Genomic DNA, 22,470 nt, shown 5'->3' with positions numbered 1-22,470 from the left:
GGAACTAACGTATACCGTTCTCGCGATAGAACGGCTCTGCTCGCTGATAGCTGTCCAAAGGACAGAGTTTTGCATTTCACTTCCTCTTTGGTTTCCGGGCCGGTTTCACTCTCTTACGCAAGGACGGCCCCATAAAAGGCCCCCAAACCACCGGCACTGAACGACCGTCCACATAGGAGCTCGTCTGTGCAGGTATGCATTTCACCGTTCCTGCTTTGCACCGTTTTTTGGAAAAAGGGTTTTCAGCTGACTGCCTTGCTAGTGTCGCACTCTTGCCTTGCTTTCCGGCTATTAAAAGTTTCTTTAACGAAATTTTTCTTTGTGGCGTGGTGCCACTGATTATCGTCTCACTAAATACCAATCCCAGAAATTAGCTTTAGATTCGTCCAGTACGAAAGTGGGTTGGCAGCTTGCTAATGGAATCAAAATGATTCCTTCATTTCAAGCTCCAGGTTTCGGCATGTAGACATTCTGAGCTCAACGAGATACCATGGGAGGCTTAATGGAATGTTTGAGAAGCTGTTCATTGATATTATGCCACCATTTTTTTTTAAGCTTAAGGAACCAACACTTCTCTTGTTCTCCGTAAAATGTCAGTGCCGGGTAAGCTGCCGTCTGATGCCGCCGAAGTCGCCCTTCATTTGATCGCTCGACTTCGAGTAGTTAATATATGTTATACGATTAGTCAGTAATCAAGCCCTCACACTACGCTGCTGAACCACTTCGTCCACTCCATTATCTTAGAGTCACTAATGTATGATGTCAACTTTTAGTTGTGCACCGAACAACGTGTTTCCGGCTTTCCTCCGGCTGACAGACAACGCTGTAATAATTAGCCGTTGCTGACGATAACACCAAAGCAAAACAATATGGCACCGTGTGATAAGTGTGCAACGCACTTCAATTTAGGGAAACGAAAGGTTGCTCTTTGCATCGAAAGACGCATTGGACAGTACGTAAACTATGTAACACTATAAGGAAAAGTTTGAGAGAAATGTAGAATATCTGCCGAACCGCCAGTGGTGTAGGTATGTGAAAATACCGACCATAAATACCGCACGGAGAGTCTTTAACGTCAAACAAGAGGTTTGTAGCACCATACAACAGGCAAGGATTACCGGACAAGGAGAGGCGAAATTGTCGCCGCTAAATGCATTCATGCACTAGAAATGAATCCCTTTTTCAGTGAGTTGGTTCGTAATTTAGGGTAACATTTCATTTCGAAGCCTTCATTTGACCGTTTGCCATTAAAATGACGCATCCAACTAAATCATGGTGCTAGAAGCTCCGGTCCTGCACAGTCTGGTGCGTTGTTCTCGCACATGCCGATATAGTCTACTGAAGAATTATTGGTTACCACTGATGGCGGCAGTTTACTCACAAAGCGTACTGAGTAAACATTTGTTGAGAAAGCTTTCCGCGATTATTCATTTAAAGCCACGTTGCAATGTATTTAAAGATTACAAGGGTTCGCTACTATTATACCAAGTGTTTCAGAGATTACAAAGCAGTTCTAAAAAAAAAAGTCTCGTTGAGGTAGAAATATGGCTTTTTCAGGATCGTATTGACAGCGTTGGCGGACACCAGAAAACCGGTGAATCGTTTTAAGTAGGTAGTGAGCTGGTTGCTAATTTTAATGATGATCCTTTTAGCCTAGTTGCAATTAAATATTTGTAGCCGGTGGTCCGTAATAGCCTGATCAGTTTTTAGAATATAAAAACGCGATTACCGCTGGCGCTGTCGCTTGACAAAATTTGGCTTTTTTGACTAGATACATGCACTGGAAAGGTTGCTTTGCCTGCATGCTTTTCGAAAGCGTATGTATTTTGGCACGATGTAGCCAGATTTGTGGGGTAACAGCGCCAAGGATAACTGGGTTTTCTAGATTCTAAAAACAGGTACGGCTGTTACTATAACGACCGACTGCAAGTCTCTAATTGCAAGCACTTTTGCCTCGCTGTGATAGTGAAAAAGTTGATTATCAGAAATTATTTATCCAGCTTATTGCTTAAGACAATTCACCGGCTTTCCGGTGTCCGCCACCGCTTGTAATACTATGTCACAAAAGCCATACTTTAACTCCAATTATCAAATTTTTGAAAAGTAATTAAAGTCTTCCCTGATACATCTTGTATATAAGAACTAGAATCTGCCCAATTTTTCATAGCACAATTGTTTTCCTCTCAACTCATGTCTTTATATTCATCTCCGAAACTGCGCGAAAAAGCAGGACAGGGCAAGGGACGCACACACTGCGCTTGTGTGTGTGTCCCTTGCTCTGTCCTGTTTTTTCGCGCAGTTTCGAAATATCAATGTGACGCACCGACTATCCCGCCAGAAAACAAATCATGTCTTTACGCAGTCGAAATTAATAGAGTGAAATGCCCTGCTATGTTATTTGAGCTGAGTATCTTCTTTCCAGGTCGACAACATGAAAGCGTGCGTTCTCTTCGCCATCCTGGCTGCTGCTGTCAACGTGTGCCGTAAGTAGAGCCCATTCTGCTGCTTTGACATTGCGGAATGATGTGTGACAGGAAATCTCGAGCACATGAAAAAAGCCAGTGTTAGAATGAGAAAAGCGATAAGCGAAAGAAACACTAATATTGACCAGAATATATCGCTGTCTTAACAGATTACATTTAGGACACTAAAAACAGCAAACATGACGCTTGAAGCATTTTAGCTCCGTGCTGTCGATCCCGGAATAACGGCGATGCTTTAAGTGTTACGGTATGCAGCAATTTACAGAACTGAACAGAAGGGAACTGAAGCAAGTGCTTCACGTTGTGCGTTGCAGCTGTACATAAGCAATCCTATATGCACCGCGAGAAATGAGGATTCCTCGCTTAAAGTGTACAGCAACGTACAGAGGTGGTTTATGGTTTGAGGGTTTAACGTTCCAAAGCGATCGACTCCGGCTATCAGGCACGCCGTAGTGAAGGGCTTCGGAAATTTCGATTACCTGTGGTTCTCTAATTACCACTGACATCGCACAGTACACGGGCCTCTAGAATTTCGCCTCCATCGAAATGTGAGCGCCGAAGCCAGGATCGAACTCGCGACTTTTGGGTCAGCAGCCGAGCACCGTACACCGCGGTGGCTATACAGGAGGTGGATACAACCTCTGAGAGAAAGAGAGAAAAGGGGGAGAAAGAGACAAAGCATTTATTCCCGGATCCTAGAGTGTTAGGTGTCTTCATGGGTGGAGTCTCTAGTCCAGGACCCCTGCGGCGGCTGCGGCAGCTTGGGCGCGTTCGACCAGTCACGACTCATCTCAGGGTTCCCAGCTGCACAGCGCTGCATTCCAATGCTCCTATGAACAAGAAGAGTTGGTTGGCGTCCGAACATGGTCTGCCCAAAGTAGGCTTCTCATGCTGCTGTTTGCTCAGAGTTCTTCTGCCTGACGAGGACCATCCGATGGAAAAGAAAAGCTGTGACCATTGACTGCGCTTTACCAGCAAGATAACCTTGTTTCGAACAAGAACAGAACGAATCATATCATTATCATCAGGAGTGTAGGAAAAGGCTGTTTAAAGCACTGTTTATCAGCAATTTAAGAAGTTGATTTCGCTGGCTCTGTTGCTACTAGGGTATATTGGAAACATATTGCAGGCAAAGAATCTCTTCACGTGTTCTTTCCCTGCTAGAGGGAAAAAGAACAGCATGCAGGGCTAATGAAGGACAGGGATTTCGAGGAATGTGTAATCTCGCACACTCCGCCTAGAGCACTGCAACTACTGTCCATCACGGTTCAGAACGAAACGCCAGAAATACTGCTCCAAATAAGACATTTATGGGTACGGCAGCAAATGCATGCCTCGCAATAAGAGCAGCGTACAAAAAACGCGCACATGGCAGCATCTCCAGTCAACTTTCAGGGTTGATCAGTTCCCAAAGGGGATTTTCAGGACTGAAATCCCGTGAAGTAATTCAATTAAGAAGTAATTATCTTTAACATAATGCTATCTGTGCGATTAACAAGTGCACTGCAATAAAAGGTGACGCAAATTAACGACAATTCGCAGCGGTTGACTTGCGCAAAAAAAAACTGTCGACTCTATGCGGATGAAAACATCGTTCTCATATGCCATGTTTCAGGGAAGATTAACTAGTGTTCCAAAAGAGGCTTTTGAGGGTAAAAGTATGAATTTGGGGGCATAGTACTACCAGTGATGGCGGACAGCGGTAAGCAGTAAGCTGGTTAACTAGTGTATGATAACTAACTTTCTAACTTTCAGAGATAGGCAACTGGTTGCAATTAGAGAATTGTAGCCGGTTTTTGAAAACGCGATTAGCCACGCCGCTGTAGCTCGATAAAATTAGGCTGCATCGTGCAAAAATGCATGCGTTTTCGAAAGCATGCAGGCAAAGCAACCTCTCCAGTTAACCTAACTAGTCGAAAAAGCCAAATTTTGTCTACCCACAGCGCCAAATGTAATCAAGTTATCGAAATTATAAAAACTGATATGGGTATTCCTAGCGACCGGCTGTAAATCTCTTGCTGCAACTACGCGCCTAACTTTACTAGCTAAAAAGTTAATTATTAGAAATTAGTTTACCAGTTTACTTCTTAAGATGATTCACTGGCCTTCCGGTGCCCGCCAACACTGGTAATACTATGCCGCAAAAGCTGTATTTTCAACCCAAAAAGCCTATTTATTTTTGAATTTATGAAGGTGTTCGATAAAACACCCGGTATGTGCCCAGCGAGAGCCTCAAAAATTATGAGTTCTAGGACAGAAAGAGCTCTAACTCTTTTGCTGAACTGATTATGAACTGAAGGTGGGCTTCCACGTAATCACGCAAGGATCGAACCATGTGGCGGCAGTCGGCACACATGCAGTTGTGGTGCTTAAGTTCGTAGTAAAGCGGTTTTTTTGCCAATATTGATAGTTCCCTTAACCACGCTTTAACTACCAGTTTTCATGTGACAGCTAGGACAAGCCAATTTATTACGTGAACTGATGCACATCACTAAAGATTTTCACTGCGGCTACTGCATGTTGTTTCGTTCTATCTGTGTTCATTTGTTACGATTTTCGCATCTCTAACATGAAAACCAGATACAAAAGGACATCAACTGTCGAAGAGTTTTTGTAATGAGAGATTCATGTAGCATAATGACGTCTTTCATTATTGCTGAATGCGTTTGTGTGGTTGCGAGCATCTGCGTTTGGAAAGCTTGGCACGCGTATTTCTGACTGACTTGCAATTTACTTCAATGAGTGCTTGCCGAACATTTGTGCAGAATAAAAGTGTTAAGTGCTATGTTTACATTCGAAAATTGTTCTTTACTTTTTTCAGATGGCTCTACACTGCCACGCGAACTTGATCCGTGAGTTGAACACTCTACTTGAGTGGTTTTTTCGAAGGAGTACATAATATCGAAAGGCTGTGTAAAAAAAAAAGTGAAGTGAAGTCTTTATTTCATAGCAAAGTGCACAAAAAGAAGTACTGGTCAATCTAAGCACATACTGCTTGTTAGAAGACCAGGCAGCCAGTGTTGCATCCTTAAACTAGGATATAAACCATTATACATTCATAATATTCACATAACGGGAAAAAATAATAGCACAAGGTAAATACAAGTAATACAATCCTATGCGAACAAAATATAAAAAAACGAAAAAAAGAAAACCGTCAAGTTTCCCACTTGGCAAAAAAAAATCACACATCAGCACATCACATAAAATCACACATTACAGGACAAAGTTGAACACCATTTCCTTACTTCTCTCAGCATTACAGCTCGTGATTTTAAATCGTACAGTATGTCACTTAGTTCATTGAATATCTAAGGTACATAATAATTTCTGGCTTTCTTTACATGGGTCGTAAAGACTCGTGGTTTAGCATATTTCTCAGTTTTTCGTAGTAATACATCTTTCTTTACTAATAGCTTAAAACTGTTAGAATAATAGTAGCGGGTCAACCCAGTATACTTAAATAGCTCATGCACTGGAAAAGGATGAACACTATAAGAAAGCTACACAAGCAGCACGGAAGCCTACCACCACTGAAATGTATTACGAAATTGCAATATAGCTCACAACAGTGCACAAGAAAGCAAAGTAATAGTCGAGCTAAGCGATAACAGGCGGCTGTTTTCTCAAGTAGGGCGAGATGAAGCACGTCAAGTTTACCCTCAGTCTTTATGGCGTGAAAAGCCTCTGGGCTTCCGCTTTCACACTTTCATCGTGCCTTTCTGGGGAACAACTTTGTTTTCTTTTTTCGTGACATGACGAAAGAGTGCGTGAGCACACATGACCATTCTATAGCGGGAAAAGCCAGCTTGCCGACCACTGCAGGATGCGTGGTTGTAACCTTCACCTAGAGGAACCAAAATTTATTCCAGAGGCATAAAGCACGCGGGAAAGTGAAATCTAGAAGCACGTTTTACATCTGAGGGCAAAGTAATAAATGCGCTAAGGCTTCTTCTGTCGGGCTACCAGGGAAAAAAAATCGTTTGCTGGAACGCGGAGCCTTGCTGATACATTGATTTGACTGTTAGCTTGTGTATTCCTGTGAAGTAGATGATCTCGAATCAAAATTTTTTTTGAGAGTATGAGCCCATGGTTTTGTTGGTGTTTCTTTCCTCTCCGCTAGTCATATTGTAATGCCTTCTCATTTTTCGTGTATATATGCTTTGAATGTATTTAAGCTTGCCTTGAGTGAAAAAGCACGGCGTCTTCAGCCTTTCGTCAAAACACGACTGCCGTTCAATTATGTTGTATCTTGTACCTGAAATCCCTCAATAAGCGCGAAACAAAATTCCCATCTTGGGAACTTCTTCTGTGCACCATTTTAAAAAATGCCCATCATTTCAAAATACTATTCATTTTACGTGTTCCTGCTTTATTTCCGCGCTCTATCACGTCTTTGAAGCCGGAGACACCCGTGAGAAAAGTTGGCCGCCATCTTCGACTTAAGATACGTGTTAAAAGAAAAACTGAAGCATTCATTTTCAAGCTATATTCAGTCAGGACGTACTTCCTAATGACGCAAAGGGATGAAGCATGCAAGTGACTAGCAAGAATTTACATCTGGTGCAAGAATTTACGGCTCGGCTTAATGTCAGCTCAACATGAGTAGCCTACTTACTCCCGAAATGGTGAATACGTCCGATTGGTCGACACTCTAACTTCGAGAGCTGAAAAAAAAGTGCAATGTAGGCTGGGGTTCATGGCAGGCTGCCAAACGAATGCTCTGAGGTGTCAAAATACGATTAAGGTGCGTGGCACAGCGTATCGCATATCGGTGATGCCGCGGCGCTGAGAAAGAGACGCGTACGGAGACAGCGATGCATTTGCGCGCAGGGCAAAGACGACACCAAGATAGAGATATGCAGGAAAGTGTGAATGAAAGCTTGAAATGAAACTAACGTAGAGGTAGATATACGCCTAGAAAGACGGCACAATGGGGTGTTTATTAGGTCCCGCTCCTGTCTTAGTATATGGCCACGGAGAGGAAGACGACGCTTGTGCCTAGACGAGCCGAGCCGTCGATACAGCAGAAACCACCACCTTTCCGTTCAATAAATGTGCCTCTGACGATATAAACGTTCGAAGCTTGAACGTTGTCGTCAATGAAAGTTAGCAATTTATTTAGCAGCGAAGCCAGAAGTAGGAAGCTTCCATAGACGCCATCGTCCATCTAATCCAGACGCCAGCGCCAATTCTCATAGCGGCCGGAGGAAAGCCAAATGGAGCGTCGCATCGTTGTCATGGCAACAGTATCAGTAGAAAAAAAAACGTAATGCCCGAGTAAGATTCGAACCACCGCCGGCGAAAACAGAGCACTCTTGCGGTCCGGTGCCTCATACAATTCGACCTCTTCTGCTGTCTGTAACGCTGCTTGCATGCACAGGAATTATTTATTTTAGCGATTTCTGCTTTACTCACCGATGTGTGCTGAAGTATTTCAAAAATAAACTTGTTGAATTTTCCTACCCGGGGCGAAGCAACGATAGTGCTAATACGCTGTCGAAAAGACTGCAAGGAGGGGCTCAGTGCTGATTGCCGTACTAGCCCAACTTGGTGCCTTTTCCGCTGTCCCCATAGAAACAGTGGTTGCGCGAAAACTATGGCACGTAGCAGTGGCAGCAAATGGAGCTTATGCGAAGGCTCAGAAATGTCCGTAAGAAAAGGTTTCCCGCACTTCCCTCGATTGTGGCGCTCTCTTTCTTCATTTTGGCCTTTGAATCCGGGCTCGCATTTTGCCCAAGCCGTGGTAGTTCTTCATCGCCATCAGCCTGACTACGCCCACTGCTAGACAAAGGCCTATACCATGCCTCTTTATTCACCTGTGTCCTTTGCCAGCTGTAGCCACTGTATCGCCGCAAGCTTCTTACCTCATACGCCCACCTAATTTTCTGGCGTCCCTGCTACGCTTGCCTTCTCTTGGAATCCACTCCGTTACCCTTAAGGACCAGCGGTTATCTTGTCTACGCAGTACATGCCCTGCCCAAGCCCACTTCTTCCTCCTGATTTCGACTAGGATGTGGTTAATACGCGTTTGCTATCTCATCCACTCTGCCCCCTTCCGGTCTCTTAACCTTTCACCGATAAGTTTTCTTTCCATAGCTTGCTGCGTTGTCCTTAACTTAAGCTGAACCCTCTTTGTTAGCCTCCACGTTTATGCCCCGTATATGAGTGCTGGTAGCATAGAGCTGCTGAATAATTTTCTCTTTTGGGATAGTGGCGAACTGCCATTCATGATCTGAGACTACCTGCCATATGCGTTCCACCCCAGTCTTATTCTTCTAGTTATTTCCCTCTCATAACTCGGATCAGCAGCCACTACCTGCCCTAAGTACACGTATTCCCATACCACTTCCAGCACCTCGGTACCAATTGTGAACCAGTGTTCCCTTGCAAGACGTTTGAATGTTAATTAAGTCTTATGCATGTTAAATTTTAAACCCACCGTTCTCCTTTGCCTATGTCAATAATTGATCATGCTTTGCAGTTCATGTCCTGAGTGACTTAGCAAGGTAATGTCATCAGTGAATCGCAGATTACTAAGGTATTCTTCATTAACTCTTAACCCCAACTGTTCCAAATCCGGGTCTTTGAATACCTCCTATAAACTGGCAGTGAATAAAATTGTAGCGATCAAGTCTATCTGCCTGGCACCCTTCCTAATTGGAATCTTATTTTTGTCGTTAAGTAGGACCAGTGTTGTAGGCGTTACCGAAAAAAGTAACTAAATACGTTACTCGTTACACTGAAAAAAAAGAACGCGTTACCGCCCTACGTTACCTACAAAAAAAGTAACGCGCTGCCGTTACCGTTACCGAGAAAAAGTATCGCACGTTACTTTGCCGTTACTCCATGGCCATAATTTCTAATCAGTGTGTCTTCGCTGTAAGAACTCAAAATAACAATTTTATAAAGCTCATACTTCATATAATTCCAACTTCACAAAGAAAACAGCTGAACTCAACAAATTTACAGGAATTCTGGTGTGCTTCTGCTCACGAAATTACGCGGAAATCGTGTAACAATAAAGAAATGCTTAAATGTCATAGTTCCGGAAAAAATAAATTTGCGCACCAAAACAATTTTTTTTTTTGCTTGAACCTGCATAATTATCGCAAAAATGCGAGTGTTTACGTCAAGGTGTTCAAGTTCAGCTTCGCTCGCAATAACCAGAAACGTAGCCGCAGTTGCAGATAGAAACAGCCGGTTGACTGCAATCCCCTTTTCTGTGCTGTACCATTGTACTCTTTCTACGGTTCTCTTGGGGCCATCTTGAAGTGAACTGGCGACATTCCTGAGTTTGCTCAGAAGAGGGGACTGCTTCCACAAAGAATGCGAGAGTGCCGCCTGTGAAAGAGACCTTTTGGTTGGAAAACAAGCTTACGCAGAAACTGACTTACAGATTTCTGCAAATGGTCCTTTGGTGGCTCTGCATGCGTCCACTCTTTAGAGAGTAGTGTGCGTGAGTGGTTTGGGGATGGAGACAAGTGTGTGACTGCGTGTTCGTGCTTTTTTTTTAGTTTAGTGCGTCGTCAAGGGCAGGTGTTTTTTGGCATGCATGCGAGCCGCAACACAGGTCGTCGAGAACACCTGTAGATTTTGTTTATTTGCAAAATCATTTTCGGCGTTATTTTTTTTTTTTTGAAAAAGAGGCGGCGGCGGACAATTGGAATAAAAAGTAACTAGTAACGTGACACCTCGCGTTACCGAAAAATGTTAACGTAAGTACGTTACTTGTAACGCGTTACCGACAACACTGTGTAGGACTATTGTGGCTGTGCAGCCGTTGTATACTAATTCTTCCTGTACTTTTACATAAGGTTTTTCTACAATTTGATTCCGTCATCGTAAGCCAAAAATACTTAGATACGAAATAATTACGGTAATTTCCCAGCTAATTCTTATAATCCCAGAAAAACTATTCGAAGATTTTCTTTGCGGGCCTAATTTTGGACTAAAAGTCACGGTCATAAGTTGAACATGACTACTGCTATTGTCGCGACAGAGAAAATAATTTTCTACTTCAATTGCCAATTATTGAAATTAATCTCGGAAAAAGGCATTTTAGATCGACAGTAAATGGTTGAAGAGGGCTCCTCTGACTAGGGGCATGAGCACTGGCATCGGCAACCAAACGACATCCGTTCCTTCTTGGCCCCCGTACACAGGACGTCGCCTCCGCTGGAGAAGTTAAAGCAAACACCAAAAGGCCAGCGGGATAGCAGTATAAGGGAAAGGAAATTTTTCAAAGCCAAGTCTGTTTCTCTGCACTTCACAGCAAAATTTTTCCCCATGCCAAGACTGTTCGCAAGAAACACGTTGGTTTCCAAACTGTTTCTTGTGGTCCACAAAGCGATATTCCAGCACCGAAGTGCGGTCTACGTGGAGGGCGTATTAGGCATACGAAAGGGCACTTACAAGCCCTCATATTCACTGAAACGAAAACAAGCTCCCGAAAAGACGAGCGGCATAAACACACAGACTGATTTTTCTGAACCTCGTGTTTTCGAGCACTTTTTTCACGCGCGGAGAGAAGGCGGTCTCCGAACACAACTTCCTTATGACATTTGAAATCATACTGTGAACGGTGCGATTTCTTCGCTGGAGCAATATGCTACTGTCATGCGTGAACCCAATGATGCGAAGCTTTTAAAGAGACAAAAGAGTGCTGCTGAAGGCAGCATGGCGTTCGGGCCACTCATCGCATAGGAAACGATGCGTTGTTCGTTATTAGGAGCCTGGATATAGTTGCTGCCGCTGGAACTGGAACAACTCACTTACTGAAACAACGATTTATGGAATCACGCGTAAATTTGCTTCGCTTGCTCGAACATGCCCAGCGTGAGTGGCTCCTGTCTTTACCGGCCTACTGTGTTCTTTGTCACGCTTAGGCTTATTCTTAGGTGCAAACAGAATTTTCGTACGGGGTAGTCTATTACTGATGGTGAAATAAAAATAAGCGTGAAAAATACTAGAGCGACGAGGGTACACAGAAACGCCTGGACTAGAACTGAACCGAGTCCTAGACCTTGAAGGCGCTAGTTCTGTCTCTGTGGTCCTCTGTCGCACTTGTAATTTTTGCACTCCTTTAAATTCTAGCTAACTGTAAGTTCACTCCCGATAAAATGAGTATCCTGTTGGAGAGGCTACAGTGCTGAAGTCGTGCAATTAGAATTGACAGTGTGCCCACCACCATCATCAACATCAGCCTGGCTACGCCCACAGCAGGAATAGGCCTCTCGCGTATCTCTCAAATTAACCCTGTCCTGTGCAACCAACCTGTCGGTTATTCAGGAGAAGTAATCTTTGCTCGTGATCTACTTTCAGGCTTCGTACCTCACCTTTCGGCGACGGATCCCCTGACCGTGAAACGGAACGATTGTTGCGAGGTAATGAAAAATTGTTTTTCTTTTCAAAAGAGGGCATTATGGGCCCCCTTTTTTCGCGTCGCACATAAGGTAACCCTCCTCATAACCACGCAATTAACAGACCTGACCGAAAGTGATGTCACGCTCTATGCCCCATGTGCGAACAGGTGCACTGAATCTCGCAAGGATCCAGAAAGAGCATGACGTTTCGCTCTTAGCCATGTCTCTTAGCCATGTCAGTCGCTGGTCGCCTTGATCGATCACACCCTTTCCAACTGAACACGTTTATTCAAGGCAATTCTCGGATACATGATCTCCCTCCCATGACGGTCGGAGTCGCTCTCCTCCTCCTCCCCTCTTTCTCTCTTTCTGCCGCCCTCTCTCCAGTCCAGTCTCCGTTTTCACGCGGCCGCTCAGGTCACGCGCGCGCGCCGATCCAGGTGGCCGCGGTTCTCACCTTCTAGCTCTCGTGATATCGCCTAGCTGGCGCTAGGCGTCCGGAGATAGTGGGAGACTCGAATGCTTACAACACGTCTTGCAGAGACCATTAGAATTGCGCGCGGTGCTAAAACGTGCACGAACGCACGACCAATCAGTGAACAATTGTTGCAGTGCGCTTTTCTCACCGAGCGAAGTGTTCGCGTGAAAACAGAGAAAAACAATTGCAGATGCAAACGCTGAACGTCTTTTGTAGCTGCTGCCGAAATGCGTTTCCGCCGACACCACACGGAAGCCCTGCTTCTATCGAGGCTACCTACTTTCTTTCCTCTCTACCTCTTTCTATTCTGCCAAGGTATCCTAGATAAGCTCGCCTAGCCCATTTTCTGAATGAATACGCTTACTACAGCTAGATAACATTTACAACCTATTCTCCTATGTATGGGCGGACATGTATGTTGTGCATGCTACAGCTGGGGAGGTGGAGAATGTCAGGCATTAAAGGCATAGTTCGCCTTTATTGTTATCGAAGTCAGCATGCACTGCTGACGCAGCAGTAAATATAACATTGTGTGGAGAAGTTAGAACTACCATTCACTGTATTGCACCCCAAAGGAAAGGGGATATTGAAGGTTTCACAGCATCAGAAGCGCTGAATAGTAAGATTCGTGACTTCCACAACTCAAACAGAGGTGCACATTTCGGCCAATATATGCTCTGTGCCCTGTGACTTCAACTTACGTTGCCAGCTGGAAGCCCCCGCATCGGTTTAGTGTATTGCGGAGTTATGTATACATACTTGAGTTGCGCAGTTAACCTCTCGAAGGTAGCCTCTTTCGACGCACTTGACTGATTTTCGCTTATCGCAGTCATTGCTGTGTTAAATATTTTCATTATGAGTTTAGAACCCCAATACCATTAGCAGTATTAAGGTCGTGGGTGCGGTTATAGGGAAAGGAAAGGCTTGTTAAGGTTTTGCGGGGTCGCAGCGGAGCACCAGACAGAGACGACCAGCGTGGCAGGCTTCTAGTTCCGGACTGCCCGTGCCGGGCGTGCGCCACGAGCACGCGCTGTCCGTCTTTATTTTCCTCTAGCGCGCGCTGTAACGCCGATCTCAGCGCCGGCGCTTTATAGCGTCGCCGGGCGCTACAGGGCCCCCCGCCTAGACGGAACGGCGAAATGTACGCGCCGACGGGGCAGAGATGGATTAGCCACAGCGGCAAGCAGGTCTGCAGGTGGGCCGGCAACATCTGAGGGGAGCTCCTGGGGAGGTGTCTCGAGGTACGCTGGTTTGAGTCGGTCGAGGGAGACGACCTCTTGACGACCATCAAGCAGGATTGTCGCGGACTTTGTCGTCCGGGTGAGGACGCGGTACGGGCCATCGTATGAAGGGGTAAGAGGCGCCTTTACAGCGTCTCGCCTGAGAAAAACGTGCGTCGAGGAAGCAAGGTCCGGGTGCACAAAGACTTGATGGGCAGTTGAGCGAGGCGGCACTGGGCGCAGGTGCTGGAGACAGTCCTGTAGGCGTTGAAGGTATTGCAGGGGTTGGAACGAGGGAGCCGAAGGTACGAACAAGTCTCCGGGAAGCCGCAGGGAGGTACCGAAGACGAGTTCAGCCGCCGAACAGCCAAGGTCACGACGAAGGACGGCGCGAAGGCCTAGGAGTACCATAGGGAGGTGATCGACCCAGTGCTCGCGATCCCGGCGCGCAGTAAGGGCAGCCTTGAGCTGGCGATGGAACCGCTCGACCATGCCGTTGGCACAGGGATGGTACGATGTGGTGCGGCAGTGTTTAGTGCCGAGTAGCCGGGTGAGCGAAGTGAAGAGGGCGCATTCGAACTGGCGGCCGCGATCCGTGGTAACAATGCCGGGGCAGCCGAAGCGGGAAACCCACGTCGAAACGAAGGCTCTGGCAACTGTTTCCGCAGTAATGTCCGGAATGGGCACGGCTTCGGGCCAACGGGTGAAGCGGTCGACCATCGTCAGAATATACTTGTAGCCCTGAGAAGGGGGAAGCGGTCCAACCAGGTCGATATGAATATGGTCAAAGCGTGATCCAGGCGGCAGGAAAGACTGAGGGGGAGTCTTGGTATGGCGTGTCACTTTGGAGGACTGGCAAGCAAGGCACGAGCGGGCCCACTGGCGAACTTCGGTGTTAATGTTCGGCCAGACGTACCGCTGGGTAACGAGGCGCTGCGTGGCCCGAATGCTAGGATGGCAGATGTCGTGAAGGGAATGGAAAATGGCACGACGAAAAGCCTCCGGGATGAACGGTCGCGGTAGAGGCGATGATATGTCGCACCAGAGTGATCCGGGCACAAACGGATGAGGCACGAGCTGCAGACGGAGTGCTCGAGGGTGGTCACGCAGGGCGTGCAGCTCAGGGTCTTCAAGCTGTGCCCGCGCCAGGGAGGGCCAGTCCACAGCAGGTGGAGACACGCCGATGGTGGAAATGCGTGAAAGTGCATCAGCTGCCTCGTTGTCGGTGCCTTTGATATGTCGAATATCGGTTGTGAACTCCGATATGTAAGCCAGCTGACGAAGTTCACGGGAGACGTACTTCGAAGAGTTCGTACGGAACACATACACCAGAGGCTTATGGTCCGTGAGAACGTAAAAAGGCTGGCCCTCCAAGAAGTGGCGATAGTGCTGGATGGTGGAGTAGATAGCAAGCAGCTCACGGCCAAATACGCTGTAGCGAGTCTCAGCAGGCTGGAGCTTCCGAGAGAAGAAACCCAGTGGGTGCCACTCGGAGTCAATCTTCTGCTGGAGCACCGCGCCAATGGCCACGCTGGAAGCATCCACCATGATGCGAGTGGACGCGGAAGTCCTAGGGTGGATGAGGACGACTGAATCGGCGAGGGCTTGTTTGGCAGCCGTGAAAGCGGCCTGAGCTTCGGGAGACCAGGAAATCGCAGAGGAGGAGGACTTCGTGGTGCGGAGAAGGTCAGTCAAGGGGTGAAGAAGCTCGGCGCAGTGTGGGATAAAGCGCCGTGAAAAATTCACTAGGCCCAGGAACTCACGGAGCTTGCGCAGGGTAGTTGGTGCTGGGAAGTCCTTAACGGCCTGGACGTGAGAAGGCAATGGACGAATTCCCAGCGCCGAGATGTGGTGGCCCAAGAACTCGAGCTCAGAAGAGCCGAAGACACATTTCTGGGCATTGACGACCAAGCCAAACTCTTGGAGGCGTTGAAAGAGTTCCCGGAGGTGACGCTCGTGGTCCTGTGGAGTACGACTCGCGACGAGGATGTCATCGATGTAGGCGAATACCGCCGGGAGACCACGCGTCACTTCAGCGATGAATCTTTGGAAAGTTTGAGCTGCGTTGCGTAGCCCAAAAGGCATGCGCACGTACTCAAACAGTCCGAAGGGTGTAGTGATGGCCGTCTTCGGAATATCGGCCGGCTCAACAGGGATTTGGTGGTACGCCTTGACAAGGTCCACTTTACTAAAGATCTTGCAGCCATCCAGATGTCCAGTGAAGTCTTGGATGTGTGGAAGGGGATAGCTGTCGTGGACCGTGTGAGCGTTGAGAGCCCGGTAGTCGCCACACGGACGCCAGTCACCCGGTTCTTTCTTGGGCACCAGATGGAGTGGTGAGGCCCAACTACTGGATGAAGGGCGAATAATACCCAACTGGAGCATGTGGTCGAATTGCCGTTTTGCAATAGCCAGACGCTCACCGAAGAGGCGGCGCGGGCGAGCTGCGACAGGTGGACCACGCGTGACAATGTGGTGGGTGATACCGTGCTTGGGTGGCTGATGTAAATTACAAGGCTTCGTGACCTCGGGAAAGTCTGCGAGGACTTGAGCATACGGGCATGACGGAAGCAGAGTTCGGATTCCAGTGGAAGCGACAGCTGATATAACGCCAGTGATGGAAAGGCGCGTCTTGCTGTCGATGAGACGATGGTGACGCATGCTGACGTCCAGATCAAAATGCGTCAGGAAGTCGGAACCGAGGATGGGTTGATGTACATCGGCGACGATGAAGACCCACCGAAACGTGCGCCGTAGGCCAATGTCCAGAGTGAGGGATCGGAGACCATACGTTGCGATGGAGGTTGAGTTGGCCGCACGAAGAGTAGGTCCATGTGACTTGGAAGCACGGTCTGCTTTGGAGGCCGGCAGTACGCTGACTTCGGCACCAGTGTCGATGAGGAAGCGCAGGCCAGAAATGCGATCCATGACGACGAAAAGGCGGCCAGGTTGAAGAGCGAGGTCACACGCCGCCGTCAGTGATCTCGCTGCGCGTTTCCCGACCAGTTGCATGGTGGAGTGCAGCGGCGAGCGTTGTGCTGGAAAGTTCGGTGATACCAGCAGAGACGCGGACGGCGAGGACTGGACGAGTGCGGACCACTCGGGGAAGACGAACGGCGGCGAGGTGTTGAGGATAAACCGTGCGGGGCATGAGAGGACGTCCGAAGGGCATCGATAGAAGCGACCAGCTGATCGATCCGGGCCTCTAACCGTGAAATGACGGCGGTCTCCGGTGGAGAAGAGAGGGCGGCGACGGAAGGAGAAGTCGCGTCGTGGACTCGATCAGCGAGCTGGGCGAGGCGGTCAAGGGTCAAGTCGCCCGCAGCAGCCAAGACGATGCGGGTCGACTGCGGCAAGCGTTGTAGGAAGAGCTGCCGCAACAGTGCGCCATTCGGGTCTGCATTGGGTTCTCCCAGGAGCTGCCGCATACTATTGAGTAACTGGGAGGGGCGGCGGTCTCCAAGCTCTTCGTAGGTGAGCAGCTGCTGGAGGCGCGCACTCTCTGACGCCGTGGTGCGGTCCAGGATGCCATGCTTTAGTCGCTGGTACGGGGTATCGCCCAAGGGTGCAGCGATGATGTCCGCTACCTCTTGAGCCACCTCAGAAGGCAGGTTGGAAAGTAAATGACGATACCGAGATGCCTCCGAGGTGACGTGGTGCAGATGGAAGACGGCTTCCACTTGGGCGAACCAGGTCTGCGGACACTTGGGCCAGAAAGTTGGTAGGCGGAGCTGGAGAGCTGCGACGTCCCGTGGGCGCAAGGGAGCGTCAGGCGGAAGCCCGCCAGAGGGCGGTAGGTTGCTGGGGTCGGTCATGTCTTAGGCCGGAGTCACCACTGTTGAGGTTTTGCGGGGTCGCAGCGGAGCACCAGACAGAGACGACCAGCGTGGCAGGCTTCTAGTTCCGGACTGCCCGTGCCGGGCGTGCGCCACGAGCACGCGCTGTCCGTCTTTATTTTCCTCTAGCGCGCGCTGTAACGCCGATCTCAGCGCCGGCGCTTTATAGCGTCGCCGGGCGCTACAGGCTAAGAGCACTTGCTGCTGGGCTAGTTGGTTTTGGTTCATATTTGAATAGGTTTTAGGCGCAAAAAACAGACAGACACATAGGTAGGTAACAGGACGAAGCGCCAACTTCCAACTGATTTTATTGCATGCCTGAAACGTACTTATAAAGCTTGTCGTCACATGCGCAGGAGGGTCACCTAAAGATCAAGAACGACTTGATGAGGCGCGCTCCAGGAATTTCTTCTCACAGTTAAACAATACAACTGATGTGTCGCTTACGCACATGTCGCCTTTCTTTCTGATAAAAAACGCTTCTATCAATTCCCTAGCCGTAGTGTCTTTGCTTTTGCCCAGAATGCGCACATCAGTGAAGCATGGCTCACAATTGCGGGACGGGCACTTACTGATGTGTTTAGTTAGTTGTGTGCCTTCCTTTTTCTGTTCTACGTTTCTCTCATGTTCCCTCGTTCGCTCATTCAGGCACCTGCCTGTCTGACCTATGTAGGAGTGCCCGCAAGACAGGGGGATTTCGTAGACAACCCCTTCAGCACATTTTCACGAACGGGCTCCTGTGCTTTGTTCCGCAGCCTCGTTCATTGGTGTTGTCTTTATCAGTACGGGAGCAAGGGCCACCCAACTTTCTTGGTGCCGAGAAGGCGAGCCGTACAGCATGGCGGCTGGCAACTTTCTTCAAATTATGGGCCACACGATGCACGTATGGCACCATCACAGGTCTTACCTCTTCTCGAGGGACCTCTGGCCCAGCTCTACCAGTACTATTCTTTGTCTTGTTAAGGAGACTTTCAACCACCGCAGTCACGAGCGAACGGGGGAACCCGGCTGCAAAAAGCCTAGCCAATTGGTGATTAAAACTGTCCCGCATTCTGTGAGGGCATGACTTTTTGAGTGCCGATTCAAGGCAAAGCGAAGCAATACCACGTTTCACAAATTTAGAATGGCAGGAGTCAAAAGGTAGCAGCTGCTTTTTTGCAGGCGGAAAATATGACAAACAGACACGATCATGACAGAAGTCAATTTTCAAGTCTAAAAACTGTAATAAATCACCATCAGGTAGTTCGTGTGTGAACTCCAGTCCTTTTCCATGCTCTCTAAAAACAGATAAAACACTGTGCACTGTTTCGTTAAGGTTGTAAAGACCTTCTTTAGTTAAAACAATCATAAAATTATCAAGGCGGGCGGATTTGTAGTCCTCTCGGATGATAACTTCTCATCGAGAGCAACTCAGGCGGTTCGAAAGAATTCTGTTCCAATTTCTCAAAAATCTACAAAAGTGAAATCGGCCGCGATGGCCTTATGTGATCGTCTGGGATTGAGCACACTTACTAACCAGATTAGATATAGCAAAAAGAGCGCGCTCAAAGTTTTCTTTTCTGTCAAAACTCACAAGGAAAGCATGCCATTTAGAACCATTGTAACTGAAAAAGGCACGTGGCAGAAAAATCTTAGCATGTATTTGGCTAAGCACCTGTCTAAGGTGCATGTAAATGATTCTTTTTTGACGAAACGGTCAAATGAAATTTGTGACTTTTTTGAAACCAACCCCGATGTTGGGAGTGCTTTTTCAGTGGATGTAGTAGATTTGTTCTATTCAGTTCCTCATGGCCCCTTGTTTTCCGCTGTTAGGGAGTGCATTGAAGAAAATGACCCGATTTCTTTTCAGAACTCAGCCGGTATTTCCATAGATGACTTTTTAACCTTATTACAGTTTTACCTGGAATCTACTTTTGTCACTTTTGACCAGCAGTTTTTTCTGCAGAAGTCAGGAATATGCATTGGGTCCTGTGTGGCACCAGTGCTATGTCACATCTTTTTATCCCATATTGACCAAGCTCTGCAGCAAGTTTTACCCACTGACAAGGTTCTTAAAGTTTTTAGGTATGTTGATGATTTTATGATTGTTTTAACTAAAGAAGGTCTTGACAACCTTAACGAAACAGTGCACAGTGTTATATCTGTTTTTAGAGAGCATGGAAAAGGACTGGAGTTCACACACGAACTACCTGGTGGTGATTTATTACAGTTTTTAAACTTGAAAATTGAGTTCTGTGATGATCGGGTCTGTTTGTCATATTTTCCGCCTGCAAAAAAGCAGCTGCTACCTTTTGACTCCTGCCATTCTAAACTTGTGAAACATGGTATTGCTTCGCTTTGCCTTGAATCGGCACTCAAAAAGTCATGCCCTCACAGAATGCGGGACAGTTTTAATCACCAATTGGCTAGGCTTTTTGCAGCCGGGTTCCCCCGTTCGCTCGTGACTGCGGTGGTTGAAAGTCTCCTTAACAAGACAAAGAATAATACTGGTAGAGCTAGGCCAGAGGTCCCTCGAGAAGAGGTAAGACCTGTGGTGGTGCCATACGTGCATCGCGTGCCCCATAATTTGAAGAAAGTTGCCAGCCCCCCATGCTGTACGGCTCGCCTTCTCGGCACCAAGAAAGTTGGGTGGCCCTTGCTCCCGTACTGATGAAGACAACACCAATGAACGAGGCTGCGGAACAAAGCACAGGAGCCCGTTCGTGAAATGTGCTGAAGGGGTTGTCTACGAAATCCCCCTGTCTTGCGGGCACTCCTACATAGGTCAGACAGGCAGGTGCCTGAATGAGCGAACGAGGGAACATGAGAGAAACGTAGAACAGAAAAAGGAAGGCACACAACTAACTAAACACATTAGTAGGTGCCGCCGCGGTGGCTCAGCGGTTATGGTGCTCGGCTGCTGACCCAAAAGACGCGGGTTCGATCCCGGCCGCGGCGGCTAGAATTTCTTTGGAGGAGAAATTCTAGAGGCTCGTGTACTGTGCGATGTCAGTGCACGTTAAAGAACCCCAGGTGGTCGAAATTTCCGGAGCCCTCCACTACGGCGTCCCTCATAGCCTTAGTCGCTTTGGGACGTTAAACCCCATAAACCTAAGCACATTAGTAAGTGCCCGTCCCTCAATTGTGAGCCATGCTTCACTGATGTGCGCATTCTGGGCAAAAGCAAAGACACTACGGCTAGGAAATTGATAGAAGCGTTTTTTATCAGAAAGAAAGGCGACATGTGCGTAAGCGACACATCAGTTGTATTGTTTAACTGTGAGAAGAAATTCCTGGAGCGCGCCTCATCAAGTCGTTCTTGATCTTTAGGTGACCCTCCTGCGCATGTGACGACAAGCTTTATAAGTACGTTTCAGGCATGCAATAAAATCAGTTGGAAGTTGGCGCTTCGTCCTGTTACCTGTCTATGTGTCTGTCTGTTTTTTGCGCCTAAAACCTATTCAAATATGAAAGGAAAGGCGCAGGAAATGTCTGAATAGTGGTGGACACGTGAACGTATTTGGGGGGAGGGATGAACGAAGCGGTCAAACGAGGAAGAGGAAAAGAGACTCAGTAGACGCCAGATTAATTGCTACTCCCTCGGGTTCTTTAATGTGCACTGACATGGTACAGCACGCAGGCGCCTCTTCGTTTAGCCTGCTTCTAAATATGGCCGCCGCAGCCGGGATTCCGTCTCCTAACGTAATCCTCCACAGCCAAACACATAGGCTGTGTGTCCCCGCGACTGGTCAGCCGAACTGCACATTTCATCTCACTTCGCACGAATGACATATTCTGTTTTCACACTGGGAGTCACAGCTTCTGAATGCCCGGCACGTGTTTAATGCGATAGCATTAGAAGCCTAAATTCGCTCATTGGCTGGTTGGAAGGCACGTCACCAGGCTAGAGAATGCCTGTTGGCTGGAGGGAAGCGACGTCACCAGACCAAAGAACGGCCATTGGCTGGAGGTAGGTGACGTCACCAGAGCGGAAGCTACGTCATTTCTAATGCTATCGCACTGCCAATGGGGAATAGAGTTAGGTGACCCTATGAATTTTTGCTAACAAAAGCAAGCATGATAATTAATTCTTTTTTTTTTTGTTCTCCTGTAGAAATAAACAATCCCACAGGATCGAGCAGCAACAGGCCCCTAGGAAACGACCAGCTGAACCCTCCCCCAAGCCCCAGGGGAGGCCTCCCTCCTGAATTCAACTTTGCGAACACGGCCCTCAAGAAATATGCGATGTCTTACCCCGTTGAATGGGCGGCGACGCATCCTGAACAGCATCCTCTCGTGCGTAGAGGAGGAATGCTGCTGGTAAACAGCCTGCGCAGCCCCTGGGGTGTTGTAGGTGGTGGAATAATTGGCCTACTATACCCAAATCCTGCGTACTAGTGTTCCATGGTCTGGTAACAATGGTTAATCTGTACTACATCTGTAAGAAATAAAAAAAAATTACGTTTGTCATTTAATGCTGGGACTTGAAGTGCCGAGTTTTATTTTCAAAATGCTAGACTGACATTTCGAATGTTGCCATTTATTTTCTGCGCTGTTTTGCAGTTATTCCTACGCTGGATCTAGTGTTCGTCGATGGGCGAATTCAAAGTGATGTTGGAGAGGAGGAATAACCGCGAACTTGGACGAGACTTAAAGGGGTGGACACACCAAATTTTGAAGCTGTAAAAAGCCTGCTATGGGATTCCTATGTATGCAAGGGCACTCACAGCCAGGTGTTGGACGCAACAAACGTTTAAAAAATATTTTAATTCGGTTCCAAAGATTACCTAAATGCTCACTCTCACGATATAGACCCATCGCTAGCGCCATCAACGCTGACGTCACAAGGGGGTAAACAAATTAAAGTTTTAGTGACGTCATACCAAAATACAGTGACGTATGATGAGCGGGGCACAGCCGCGTGAGCGCAGTCGACGCACCAGCGAGCCGCATTTGCTGCTAACCGCCACTCGATCGGTTTGCGGCGCGCCGTTGCGAACAGCGTCGCAGCATCCGATTGCAGCTCGTCGCCTGCGTCCGGCCTGCTAGATGTCAACGGCGAGCCACTCGCGACAAACGCAACGACGGGAAGCGGCAGCCAATGCGAGT

At 47.8% G+C, this 22,470-nt stretch overlaps 1 protein-coding gene across 1 annotated transcript; it reads left to right on the top strand.

Annotated features, from left to right (window-relative positions):
- The first annotated feature begins 157 nt into the window (after positions 1-157).
- Positions 158-21,796, top strand: LOC149334024 (uncharacterized). Its single transcript, XM_089554994.1, has 5 exons — positions 158-192; positions 2,423-2,483; positions 5,305-5,335; positions 11,808-11,869; positions 21,476-21,796. The coding sequence occupies exons 2-5, from the start codon at positions 2,432-2,434 to the stop codon at positions 21,757-21,759; spliced, it is 429 nt and encodes a 142-aa protein (XP_089411120.1). The 5' UTR covers positions 158-192; positions 2,423-2,431; the 3' UTR covers positions 21,760-21,796.
- The last annotated feature ends 674 nt before the right edge of the window (positions 21,797-22,470 follow it).

The sequence above is a fragment of the Amblyomma mixtum genome, chromosome 8 (assembly GCF_055824585.1).
Source record: "Amblyomma mixtum isolate Tamu chromosome 8, ASM5582458v1, whole genome shotgun sequence".
NCBI lineage: Eukaryota > Metazoa > Arthropoda > Arachnida > Ixodida > Ixodidae > Amblyomma > Amblyomma mixtum.
The sequence above is the reverse complement of the archived record's forward strand: the minus strand, read 5'-3'. Positions and strand labels throughout refer to the sequence as shown.